Below are 13,588 nucleotides of genomic sequence, written 5' to 3' on the forward strand. Positions count from 1 at the left end.
GTCTCGCAGTTCGCATCTCCGAGCCTGTCGTGGGAACAAGGAGTTTATGGACCGCGGGCGATACTCTTTTATTGTAAATGCGATGCTAAACACTATTTGTGCTGCAAACAGTTGTGGTTTTAAGTCATAGGCGGAAGAACTTCAATGTCCTAACGGGTAATTTCAGCGGCGATTTTATTTGAAACGTTTTCCAAAACACCGGAAATCCCGCCAAATTCCAACGCTATGTTTTGTTAATTACAAACCTCAGAGAGCTGAAATTTCAATATCTGCATACCGAGTGAGGTGTACTGCAGCTGCACTTCTTGCAATCTTGACGCAAGCGGAAATTCAAACTCATAGTTATGATCTTCGTAATGTTTTAGATTCATTTCTGATTACGAACGATCTGGGGTAGGTACGATAGAGGTTCGCATCTTGTTGCGTTTCAGGGTTTCAAAGTTTCCTTTTTATGAGCTTTTGGACACTGGTGTCCACTATGATCGACATCGCGCCACTCCAGTGGCACGCAACTCCGGATGTGTGGACATGGTTTGGAGAGGGCGGATTATTTCCTTTCGTCTGTCGCACAACGCAACGCCACCCGCTTTACAGGGAGTGACTGTTTGCTGCTGTTTCTCGCTTGCAAGGTCGTCCAGTTTTTATAGGACTTTAATATTTTTTCTTCATCCCAACCTCACCGGTCACCTTCTTTCTGGCTCGTAGCAACGAGGTAGTCATTATTATTCGCTTATGGTGTGGCGTGGCGTTGGTCTTCCAGTTTTTAAAACATTCGCCCATTATAGACCGAAGCAAAGGGTAGAGGAACATGGGCACGGGAGCAAGTTGGAGCGGGACGAGGAAATGAGAGTGGTTGGAGTCTCTGAAACCTGAAACAGAGGGTTTTGCTGCGGCTGGAAACAATCGAATCGAGACAAAACGGATGGCGATTGGGTTTGTCGACCACGGAACGATCGACAGATGCTGTAAGGCTAGTGGTATGGCCGGGGTCCGGCGACACGGTGCCCCAACACCACACCCAGGCATGTGATCGTTTCCTTCCACGATTCTTCTCGCATGGTACAAAGCTGCAAGTAATGGTGGTGCGTTTTTTAATCGACCGCATTAAATGCGAGCAAAATGGTAGTAAAAGTGCGAAAGAGATCGATCACGGATATCAGTCGCGTGGAGGACAACTAACTAACGATCGAGTTGTAGTCGATACGCTGCTCTCAAATCGATATTTTTTCCCCCCGACTTGACAACGCCCTGGTTCATTAATTATTCAGTGATTCTAAAACATTGTTATGGCGTATATTTGCATGGAACTTAAAATGAGTTAGGTTCTTCCAAATATCAAATATCTCCGATTATTGATCAGCAAAGCCATAAACACTCAAATCAATTATGGATCGATTCCAATCAGACACAGGAGACAGAGGTTATTTGTGCTACACTGATGTCAACTTGGACTGATAATTTTTATGAGCCACATTTAATTGCTCCACCAACGAAGACAAGGTCCCCATCCCACACGCGACGTCGATTAGAAGTTGACAGTATATGCTAATGTTTTAATTAGACTATCGATGCAGCACACCCACCGTGACGCCTGTAATAAAATGGCAGCCAGTTGTTAAAAGCGACAAAGGTCGCACGGTAATCACGATCGATTATCATACCAAAGAGATAATCATCGAGAGTGTGTTGCTCACCATACAATCTTGACTGATTCTTGAACCACCCAAGAATTGAGGTTCTATTGACAGCTATCCCATTGTTCCTACGAGACTCTCTCGATGATGGAAGAAATGACACAAATACCGTTCTGCTCAGTATCAAATGTCGCTGACCTGCACCATGATAAAACTAAACAACCCCCGTTACATAGGCAGTACCGCTGAGAGCAATCAAACTCAGAATTCTGGTAGTTTGTTTTCATGAGCCCCAAAAGGGTCACCATTAATTACTGGTCAGATGGTGCACCATAGCTCTTCCCTTCGAGATCCACATAACTCAGAACAAGGAACTACCGTACAAAGATTTGAATATCTACCAATTCGCATCTCTTACCTCCACCCTATCCATCCTTTGGGGGGAAAAAATTAGAAATGTAAATATTTGTTACAACATTCAGCTCCGGAAACTACGGACGATCTGTTGATTATTGCAGAATGCTTTGCCGTCTTGCTTCAAGATCTATCTTCTTGGACCACCGTTACCGTTGGTGCGCTGCAAGGTTCTAAGCTTGATTCTGAATAATTTCAATGAGCAAACGCCACAGCCGACTGCAGAACGCTACCGAACGCGACATTGCAACACGGTTTGTCCATTTCGTTCTGGTTCTTTACGCTTCCCGATCGCGACTTCCGATGCCGGCGGTGCTGACCGGTGGTCACTCGCTTCGCTGGAGACATTCAAATATTGCAACCCCTCGGCATGGAGGTTTTCCGTTACGTTCTCTTGTTAACATACCGCTGGAACTTCTGAATGTTTTGTGCATCGTTTTTCGCCGCGATGAGTTGAACGGTCTTTCACTCATTAGCACACTTGTAGCGTTGATAAGCGATTTGCCTAGCATGGGGTGGTAGGATGCAATCGCAGCCATGCGACGACACTGCAGTCGTCACCGGGCTTAAGGTGCGGTGTTTTATGCAATTTCAAATGCACATCCTGTAACGGTAAATTCTAGCGAAGTGCTGCTCAAGAACTAACAAATGCTTTGCTTTATTGATCATTCAACAGCAACGACTACCTTCCTGCAACGTTCCGCAAACGATCTCATTGCCTATCGAAACATTCCCAAACCAAACCCAGAGTACAGTGTCTGAAATCATCCCTTCTATTTTTGCGCAACGCACGCCGACACGGCCTGACATGCCAATTTGTTCCAAATGTCATGTCGTCGCGAAATCCATGTTCCGAAAATCTGTTGGCCATGGATCAGTATGCCCCGCGCATCCCTTCGCCAGTCGAGCGGATGACTGCTGAAATGCATTCATTTTTCTAGCGTTTCGAAAAATGGGACGCAGTTTTCGCTTCGCAATTACCGTTTGTATGCACTTTGGGGATTTTTTTCTCTACAAACGCAGTGGGCAAAATTTTCGCACACCAACCACAGTTCAAGACCCAGTTGAGAGATTCTGTGTAGCTGCGGGCAACAACACTCCCAACGTGCTCGTTGAGAGCTCGCTGCTCGTCAACGCCTACCAAAAGTGGCGTTCTTCGATGCCATTAGAAGCGAGCCTAGCCCAACACTCGAGGTCTGTGTGCGTCTTTTAAAGAGTGGCTCGATCTCATTCCATCCCAATGCTGTCGAAATGTGGTCCATAATGCAGTGGCAGTAGTGCACACACAACAACTGCAAAAAAAACAGTCCCTTGCGATTCCGTCGATCGAGGGAAGCTTATTAGCTACACCTTTGTATAGTGCATGTGCGACCACAGTAAAGAGGTCCTGCGTGTGCTCCTTAGCTAGCCAAACGCTGCCCTCCAGTCTGCGGTTTAAAGTCCAAACGCCCAACCCATTCACAATTGCACCCATTGGGCGAACGGGGCAGGAAAGACTTCAATGCGCATGAAAACACGAGCTGCCGCGTATCGCAGTGCTCGCGACTGCAGCGGGTTGGCTGGTAGAGGTGAAAGTGAAATTGCAAACCTCCCCCGAAACAAGAACGCGCATGGTTCGGTTGCGGCTCCACGCCACATTTGCGATGTCGTAACGGGTATGGGTAGTGCGCCGTGTCCATTTCGGAATGATTCATGTTTGCCATTCTAGGAGCGAGCAACGCTGGACTGAAACGCTGCTGGATTGAAATGGAAAATAAATACTAACAGTAAAGAAAGAAAAACTGGACCACTGCAGACTTTGAACTAATGGACAGCACCACCGAGGTGGAATGAAACGTTAGCAATTGCAATTGCACAATCGCACTGGCAGTACAGAGGCTTTGCTTCCTTTTAACCAACTATTGGGTTTCACTTTTCTTTGGACACTTCTCCATGGCGACCAATACAACAAAGCGGGCAAAGTGACTAGAAGCAACAGACATAAAGCTCCATTGTGTTGCATTACATTGCGAATTTCTGTTCGAATAATTTCGTAGACATGAACAAACACTTTACGACAAATCGTCGCATCATGAACCCATTTGCCTTGTGACCCAAATTCGCGTTCGCGCATCTTATTCTAAACATGCTGACAACTACATTCACCACATCTAATCGACTATCTTTTCATTCCATCTCTTCATTCCACCAGGATTGGCCTGTGCGGGTTTGACAATCCGATGCGCGACCACAAAACCGAAGAAGTCAAGCGACATGTCGGACAGGTAAGGCAACTCCAGCAAACAAAACGGTTGAAAGTTATTTAGATCTTGGAATGGGCTCCAAAAATATCAAGGCCTTTGTTGCCGCACTGTAGAGCTGCAGTTAGCCGTACGATTTTGTTACTTCCCAGCGAAAGGAACATCGTCATGAGCGTATCCTTCGAGGGTTGGTTCATCATTTGCCTGCGGATTTAATGAAATCTTCCTCGAGGGGCGCCTCTAAGCATGCCTCCGAATAATGACTACGTCTAAGCGCCCGGAGCTACAACAGATCTACCCTCGAGCAGGGTGTTTCGTCGTCATCGTCGGAGGCCTTTTCATCGACAATGCCCTTCCATCGACCGTGTGCAACTTCCGATCATCGCCACATTTCTGCTAATCTGCGCTGGTAGCAGCTCAACATCCATACCATCCCATGAAGATCATCGAAGAATGATCACGTTCGCACGACCAGGATCTAAGCGATGTCTACGAGAGAGATCATCTTCAACGCGCGCGAGGTTGAACCAACCCACTGCGCTGAAAGTGAAAAGATCATTGGATGATCTTTTACGAAATATCAAGGCTATCGATCGTTGCTCCGGATGTGCGAACCAAACGAAGCGCCGGGGTTTTTGATAATTTCTGCTCGCGCACCCGCGCAAAGTCGATACACCACCGGCGCGTGATCAGCTTTCTTTACCGCCCATCGACCTGCAGCAGAGAAGGTCAACGGTTGGGCCGGTTAGTTCCGGCATTCATCTTCGCTCCGGTATCGGATCTGGCAGGGCACGAATGCAAAAGGGCAACAGGCGTACTACGCGTTGATCGATTTATTGCCGCCGTGTTGAACCGTTTGTTGGTACAACCTTTTGCACCCTGGCGGGTGATTTTTAACGGTACGGAAGAAAACATATTAAATCACGTGCAGTGAAACCGGAGCGAAAGAAACAATTTTGCCGGTGGATGCTTCTGGTATTTTTTGACATGATAATGTTTCGTTTCTTTCAGCGCCACTCTACTTCGTTTCAATTTACCATGGTTGATGAATGGTTTCAGAAGAAATGGCTATGAAACATGTCTAAATGTTGGTCCTATTTTGGCACGATCCTCGAGCGCTTGGGTTTGCGTAATGCGTTAGGATCTGGTTGGTTATGATATACTTAAAATCCTCGCCATTTCTAGTGCGCTCTCGTCTTTGTGCAGCTATTCATACAGCATCAGATGGCTTAAGGGAAGTCATATTTATGGCCATTATCTCGACCAACAACAAAAACACAACGAACAACCAGTCCGTGATTCATCCGCCCGCCATCCGATTCTACACCGTTCACAGATATGGTTGTTTTATGGCCAGCTGACTCGTTTCGCATTAATGTTACACAAAATATGGTAAACACGCTGTTCACGCTTGTTAAAGACCACACGAGACAAGCGTACAACATTAAAAGCTTACCATCGCCCTGCCAGCAACCGCACATCATTGTTCCAAAACAGTTGAGCCCCACCGAAGACTAGACCCCTAAGACTAAGATGTGCAGAGGGACAATCTTGTAATCATCTGCTCAGTGAAGTTGGCGCTTGTTGAACGGTATGTCTTCGTCCGCCGTGAAGATTCCCCGTGCAAAGAAGCCATAAAACAACACCACACACCGTAAGATTGCTGGTTGGAAAGAGAATGGAGCCGTAGCAATTTATGCGGACCTCGGATGAACGGTCATCGATCATTCCGGAAGCACCCCCGGAGTCGCATAACCAACTCACAGCGAACCTTTTTAACGAACCCCTTTAAACCATATGTTTTCCGATGGTGGTTTTGTTGCCCCGACCACGGCAAAGAACGCGTTCACTTTCCTTCGCTGGTCGGGAACGGGAACGAACAGAACTGGTTCAGAGAGGTTCGAATCGTGATGAACTTGTTCGGCGACACTTACCACCTTTGCTTAGCGCGGTTTCGTAGAATAAATCCTTCGGCGATATTTCTCTCGCGGCAATTGTTGGCGGGGATGATCGCGCATCGAATGCCGACAGTGGCGCGAGTTGCACGCATGTGAAGAAGAGCCGTCAAGGTCGTCAATTGATATTTAGCGTTCCCGCAGTTGTTCAGTTCACCACACAGCGGTCAATCGATACGACACATCTACGGTGATGTTTGTACGCTTCTCCTTCATTATGCTGTGCCGGAGCACCGGACCAGGTTTAAAAGGCAAATCCAAAGTCTTGAAACATAGCGTAAGAGCAAGGTTGAAGATGTAATTCTTGTAGTTGATGCAGTTAAACAAATAGGGCACACATGTGCACCCTACTGCTCATATGAATGCGAATGTGATTGATGATTGATGGAAAATAGGAAAGATCTTCCATCTACTTGTGCTACCGCGATACTTCTTCAATGGATAAGTCATCGGTTTTAAACGATCTTGCGCCATTAATCACACGTGTATATCTGCGGGAGTCATCATGAATTCTAGATTCTTTACACCATGTATGGTGGCGCACCCGGAGACAAAAAATGTGTACAAATCTTTCCACACGGAGATGTAAGGATCTTGGATTGGAGCAAGTTCACGGGACGGAAACGCGTAAAGATGATTGCATACTTCCTGGTTCAGGTAATTTGACGCCTTATCGCCCTTTGCAACACGCAAAGTACACCGACCAGAGACCGTACAAGGAAACCTGCCGCAATATGGCGGATAATTGGAGTAATGCATTCTTCCATCCAGAGGTGTGATGCTGCGCCGTATGCTGATCCAATGGCTGCTGCGGACGAAGTGACATCGAGTTAGGTTTAATCGTTACCGTCATCTCCAGCTGCATATAGGCCGTGTGGAAACGACGACGACACGTCCGTCCCCTCGAGGAATTATTTCAAGTGCAATTGCTTTCAACGATCAATTATGTCCCCTATACTACACATGCTCAAATTCTGTGGGCTTGTTCGAGATCCGGGTTCTGACTTCTTTACGTGAACGTTTTGCAGGGTGTCAAGATCAAGATGGACGACGCGGGCAACATTCTCATCAGACGCTACTCAAAGAGCAACGTGTACGTGAAGAGCACGGCCAGCCAGCCGAACGAGGAGACGGCCATCGGTGCGGACATCCTCAAGCTGCCCGGCCAGGCTATAGAGAGTGAAAAGATTGTAAAGGTAAGGCTGGGCAGGTCCCGTAACCCCACAGCACCCATGTACCTACTGACCTCTTTCGCCGCTTTCTTCCACACACACACACAACAGCTGTTCGACATGAAGAAGTTCCAGTCGAACGTGAACCGTGAGCTGCGCCGTGCCTATCCGGATCGCAGACGTCTCGAGACGCAGTGCCTGTCGGCGATCGCGTTCGTCAAGTCGGAGAACGACATCCTCGATTGCCCGATGTGGGTGTTGATCATCAATGTGGTTGCAATGGATATGCTGAAGAGTAAACTACCTCCCGGTAAGTCACACACATACACACACTTCCTCACACCAGCGCACACTAGGCTCTCTTTCGACGTTCTATTTTTGCGCGACGATTGACGAAATTATGACGGTTTGATTTGACATTTGAAGCGGAGGTGTGTTAGCTTTCGAGACGCTATAGACACGAGGATAAGAACCAATTTGAAGTTGAATTGGAATAGCGTGAAGCCCTTCGGCGATAGGAAAAAAACAAAACACTTTCAACATCAGTACAAACAATTGTTCGAACACTCAAACCACCGAACCCGGGCATTCCCTCTTCTTATCCCTACCGGAGAATTTCCTGATGACCGATAAGCCCGAACCTAAACCTTACAAATGTCAGCCAGTTGCGTAAAGTTTGCAGAATTTCAGCAAAGAAGAGAATGCTTGTGTTTCTACTGCATCCAGCTAAAAGCCACAATCGGTTTCCCACTGCAAGAATAGACGGCGTTTGTCAGGTGAATGGTAACAAATGAATGTTTGAGTTGAGTCTCTTTCGACCTCCCGATGGAGCAACCACCAATTCTGGGAACTCACAGTCTTTGGACTTTGGAGCCGTGCTTCCTGCAAGCTACCCTTAGGCGCTGGTATTTTGCTTAATTTTTATGGAAATTAGCACACGGTTGCCAACCGCCGAACGCATTGGTAATATTCTGCCGTTAGTTATTTGTCCCATTGTGTGGTCCAATTGATTGCCGGTCGCTGATAGTGCCGGGCCAGAGCAAGCAATTGAAAGTGCATGCCATTTTCCGTCCCCTGGTCCATAAATAATATCTCCCAACCCAAGCACACCTTTTGGTCAGATTTGTGCGTTTACCTCTGTTTCGTTCATGCCGCCATTTTGATAGACGCAACAAACGATTGTGGAAGGTTGAAAAATAAGTCGAATTGTATGTTACGTTTTACATTTAATGCAAATGTGTTCGTGGAAAGTGTACTTTGCACATAGCACATAGTGAAATTTGTTCGATACCATTTATGACCACGCTCGAGCGATTGTTTTAGGCAGTCAATTGAACTTTCAAGGGCAGGTTGTGTAAAGTTGATGTTGAATGCATTGTGGTATCTTTAAATGGAAACAAAAGTTCCGATGAAACAGAAATGCAGATCTTGTAAAACTGCATGGGCAGTGCGGATTTTGTGATCTTGAGGATTTCTTTATGATATTCACTACTATTTGGACATTTCCTCCATCAAGCACAAGCATATCAACCTATCCTTCCTATCCTATCCTAAGTAGTAGTGTCGAAGAATGTAACTATCACCGATCTGATCTGATTTAACGATAGCTTAAAGATACGAAATCAAAGAGTGTTTAAATAGGCCAATTCTTACCTATAGCATCAAGTTTCCCACATAGAGCATTTGTAGTCTACAATCCCTCTAGCATTAACTGTAAACTATCTAACTTTTGCCATCCACATACTTTGCTCGTTAACGATCGCGTTGCCATCGTTTGTTGGGGGAAAAGAAACACCGGTTTTTTCGCACTCTCCGCACATTGCCTGAAATTCCGTTGTCTGGGGACACAATTGCCGGTCCTGGACGGTAGCATCAGCGCTGTGTACCTAACAGACACAATTAATTTTCGACATGTTCAACCCGATCGATCGGACAATTGTTGTCATCGTGGGTTTGTTGCTTTTATTTCGTGATCCTTCCTACACCTTCCCCACACTAGGTCACGTGGATGTGGCAGCTACGGAACAGCGTTACAGGCTTCGGGACGTAAAAGAACCAAAAAGAATAGGAGTTCAATCGGTTCGTTCAATCTGTGCCTTAGATCCCCAACACCAACACCAAGCCTGATAACGGAAAAGAATGTTGGGTTATTGAAAACTAGGTTCACCATTACCCAGGTTTGATTCACTGGAAAAAAGCTGGTCCAAGACCCGTTAGAACACACGTCCAGCACAGCCAGAAAGCTTAATGGAGCGAGTCATATTTTGTCACTAGAACAATAGACACACGTTTCACCAGTTCACCGCTTCTGACGCTGAAACTACCGTCACTATTGCCCAAGGAGCAACAGTAAGCTCCAGAACATAGAAAGAACATTAAATCCAGCTTCACATACGTCGCAGCCAGAATCGCATTATGAATTATCGTCACGTTTACTGGCCGCGTTCGGGGGATACACAAACACAAAACCTCCGCCCAACAGTAACCACCGGTCTATTCTCGTACCGGTAGAATCTACCGGCAATCGATGTTTCACAAATGGAATGTCAAACGGTGAAGAATCCGTTTTGGGGGCTTTTTCGCTTTGCCTCTCTACTCCTTCGTACTCGTCACTGGAGAGTATCTCGCTGTAGGACAAATAAATCACGCTTCCAATTGTTACTCAAAACAACAGGAGAAGAAAAAAAAACAATCTTCGTGAATGGTTAGTGCTGAAATATTGAAGGAATTTGATTCTTGCTGCTTCTGCGTCAAGAACTTAAACGTTGCTGATAGTACAAACCGATGAAGCTTTCATGTTATAATGTCATGTATTTTATTAACTCCAAACATTGCAGTGACTTACGTACCGACCTCAAGCTGGTACAAACGGAAGAAACATTTTTAGGTTGATTTTATATAACCATCCGCAGGTTCGAGCAGCGTGTCAAAAGAGAGGAGAAATTAAAATTCTACCAACCATTATGGTAGAACAACCCCAAATGGGCGGAACCCGGTTCTCTTCCTTTGTTGCTCATTGCACGCTTTCGGCTTGGTGATGATCGATGGACACTTTCCTGGGTGAAACGCTTCCATTTGCTTTGCCGAAGACGTGCAAAATCAAATGTTTGCATTCCAGCATGCCGAAGATACTGTACGGAAATTAAAATGCCTTGTCATTTTAGTGGTGCGCATTGCTATTTGTCTTTGAGCGCACAGGTTTTCTGTCCGAGTACATACTGCCGAGCGTACTGGAAGTTGAACAAGTTGTTCAAGAATGTGCAACTTCTTTTTTTTCGATTCCAACAATTTAAAGGACATCAACCCGTTGGTTTCCGCGTTGTCTTCTAGATACAGTTTAGATGTTACAGAACATCTTGTTACCTTTCTGCAAACAAATGTCAGATATTGATCGCTTTCATTGCCAAATTTCTTCACATTACACCAAACACCCTCATTTCGGACACACCTTACAACGGATGTCCGCTAGCAATCGTGATTTAATTGTACCAATAATTAATCTTGTAGCCTTTTTCCTTCCTCCCGCCCGACTTCCCACCTCGATCTACGGTGCAGTCCAACGTCCGGTTGACATTAAGAACCGTCCAAGAATTCCGATACCGGACGAAGATCCGTACAGTGTGGCCGGCAACGGAGGCGGCAGCTCCGGTAGTTCCGGTTTCGGGGCCAGCGGGTCCGGCATGGTTGCGGCGAGTCGGGAACACTTGATGCAGCCGGCGCAACCGATGGGCGGGCAGCGGCGCAGCGAGAAACCGCCGAAACTACCTCCACGTGACAATTTGTACGCAACGCATGAAATTGGCAAGGTAACGTCGTGACGTCCACACTGGCAGGGGTATTCATCACTAATGAAATATCTTTTTTTGCAACAGCCGGATTATGATGATATCGAGGATGAGAATCGTGTGAAGCTTCCACGGGGTAAATCAGACAAGGGCAAAGATAACAAGAAGTACGGTAAGTATCGTTGCGAAGTAATGTGTGCCCGAAACCACTGTACTGAATCCGTGTTTTGTTCTTCCGTAGATGATCCGTACTATTGTGGACTGCGAGCTCGAGTGCCAAACTTTGTCAAGTCGTCCAAGTCGTCGAAGGAGAACAACAACAACGGCCCTAATGCGGCCGTCGGTGGTAGCAAGGAGACGGTCGCTTCGAAGCGGCTGTCCATCGCCCACCTTCAGCATCCTGCATCACTGCAGTCCCTGCACCAGCTGCACCAGATGCATCCCCATCACAATCTGATGGCCGCCCATCAGCACCACCAGCAGCTGATGTGGCATGCCCGAAGCTACGAGAGTGGAATCGGTGAGTACCGGAAAGAATGGTTTTGGATTTATTGCTGTTGCTTACGCTTTTAAATATTACTTTCATCACTAATCAATCACACGTGCAATCGTGGCACAGTTTTTATTGCACTAAATTGTCATTTATTTACTAAAGCGTGTCATCTTCTGTCAAATTGCCATTAATCCGCTTCGTGGCTGCTACATTCGGTGTCATTCTACTTCCATGAAGAAAATCATTTTCTCGAACATTTATTTATTATTTCGAAACGTTGCACAACTTTACTTCACAATGCACTAATTTGGGGGAAAGGAAATGAACGCCCACTAATCACAAAATCATCCTCCATTGCTACGCTGCCCTTTTGCTGCCTTGTTGCTTCCCTAACCGTGCAGAAAAGCACTATCGGAAATTCAGAACTGACTTTACAAACCCCATCTTCCAGATACGGACGTGGTCGAGTCACCCTATAGTCACATGTACGGCCGTGTACCGCTGCCAACACGCGGATACATACCGGCACCGAGGGCCATGTACATCGGCGAATGGGACTAGAGCGGGGCCAAAGGCATCCATGTCCAAGTTCGCGCACTCTTTTTATAATACAGAAATAAGGCAATGGCGGCGCCCGCCAGGACGAGTGTTGCAGCGCCACCGTGATGGCAAGGGAATCGATCGTTGCAATCGTTTCCAACAGGCACCCGGAACGACCACGAGCGGTATTGCAAGGGACACCACATTGAGCAATCGAACAGAGCACTGAACAGCGTGCTGACTATCTGTCTGCCTGCCTGGTTTCACTTCTTTTAACTAATATTATAGATTATTGCTAATATTAATATTATTATGAATACTTAGTAATCCGTGGCGAATGGGGAATGAATGGTGGGGCTCGTATCGATGGTGACTTTCCTGCGTATACTCCCCCGCCCCCTCCCCGTCTCCCCACCGCCCGCATGTCTACGGTGTTTAGCAAATAGGCAATTTGTAAATAATCATCCAAACCTCTTTCGATCTGATCAAAACCCTCTCCAGCCCAGCGCAGAGTGAATGCTACGAAAGCAATTCTGATGGAATACGCAAAATCTGCGATGGGAAAATAATGTTTTGCGGGGTGTTGTTCGCTCACGCCCTGTCAAATGCGTACTTTATCGACTTTCTTCCTCCCGAAATCTTCCCCCTTCTGTCACTGAAACTCCTTTTGTACGGGACGCCATCATGCCGTTCGGAGAAGTCAAGGAGGAGGACGACTGAGTGCGATTGGCTAAATCGGCGCCTACAGCACGTGCTCATCGCTAGCGCTAACCCGTCACCACTACTGCCGAAGCAAGCCGCATCGCTGTCATCAATCTCGTGAGAAAGTATACACATAGACGACTGAACACGTGATCGTTCGATAGTTGCACAAATTGACTGATCACCACCAACACACTCAACACCGAACTTAGTAAAATCCGGTTCTTATCAAACACTGCCAGCGATAATCTCCCGATCGAGGTACTCAACCCTCAACACTATCTCAGTGAACACTGCTCACAGCTGCTACGCGTACTGCAGCACTGTCATAGTCCATCCAGAGTTGCAAGAGGAGTCACGGTAATTGAAGCAATCGAGCAATGGAGTAGAAACATAGTAGGCATAGTTTTCAGTCATAGCAGGTACTCATCTTAGAAACGTACGTACTATTGTCCACTAAATCTTCTTGTAAATATGAGACTACACTTAAAAAAAGGGAAAACTAAACGATTATTCATTGCCCAACGGCAGAGCATTCTTGGACATTTAGGCCCCAATTTCTTTGGCTCCCACTAGTGTGTAAAATGCTATTCGGTTTAAGTTTTAACGCGCAAACTAAAGGAAAGCAAGACAGCGCAACCCCTCTACGTCAA

The 13,588-nt window shown here is 46.5% G+C and overlaps 1 protein-coding gene across 1 annotated transcript in view; it reads left to right on the forward strand.

Annotated features, from left to right (window-relative positions):
• The window catches only part of LOC128711057 (uncharacterized), a 118,434-nt gene extending 106,180 nt beyond the window's left edge, over positions 1-12,254 (forward strand). The window contains exons 4-10 of the mRNA XM_053805924.1: positions 4,240-4,312; positions 7,272-7,439; positions 7,527-7,725; positions 10,923-11,221; positions 11,288-11,372; positions 11,442-11,720; positions 12,145-12,254. Coding sequence (XP_053661899.1) covers positions 4,240-4,312; positions 7,272-7,439; positions 7,527-7,725; positions 10,923-11,221; positions 11,288-11,372; positions 11,442-11,720; positions 12,145-12,254 — 1,213 coding nt within the window. The remainder of the gene's footprint in view (positions 1-4,239; positions 4,313-7,271; positions 7,440-7,526; positions 7,726-10,922; positions 11,222-11,287; positions 11,373-11,441; positions 11,721-12,144) is intronic.
• The last annotated feature ends 1,334 nt before the right edge of the window (positions 12,255-13,588 follow it).

The sequence above is a fragment of the Anopheles marshallii genome, chromosome 3 (genome assembly GCF_943734725.1).
Source record: "Anopheles marshallii chromosome 3, idAnoMarsDA_429_01, whole genome shotgun sequence".
Lineage (NCBI taxonomy): Eukaryota > Metazoa > Arthropoda > Insecta > Diptera > Culicidae > Anopheles > Anopheles marshallii.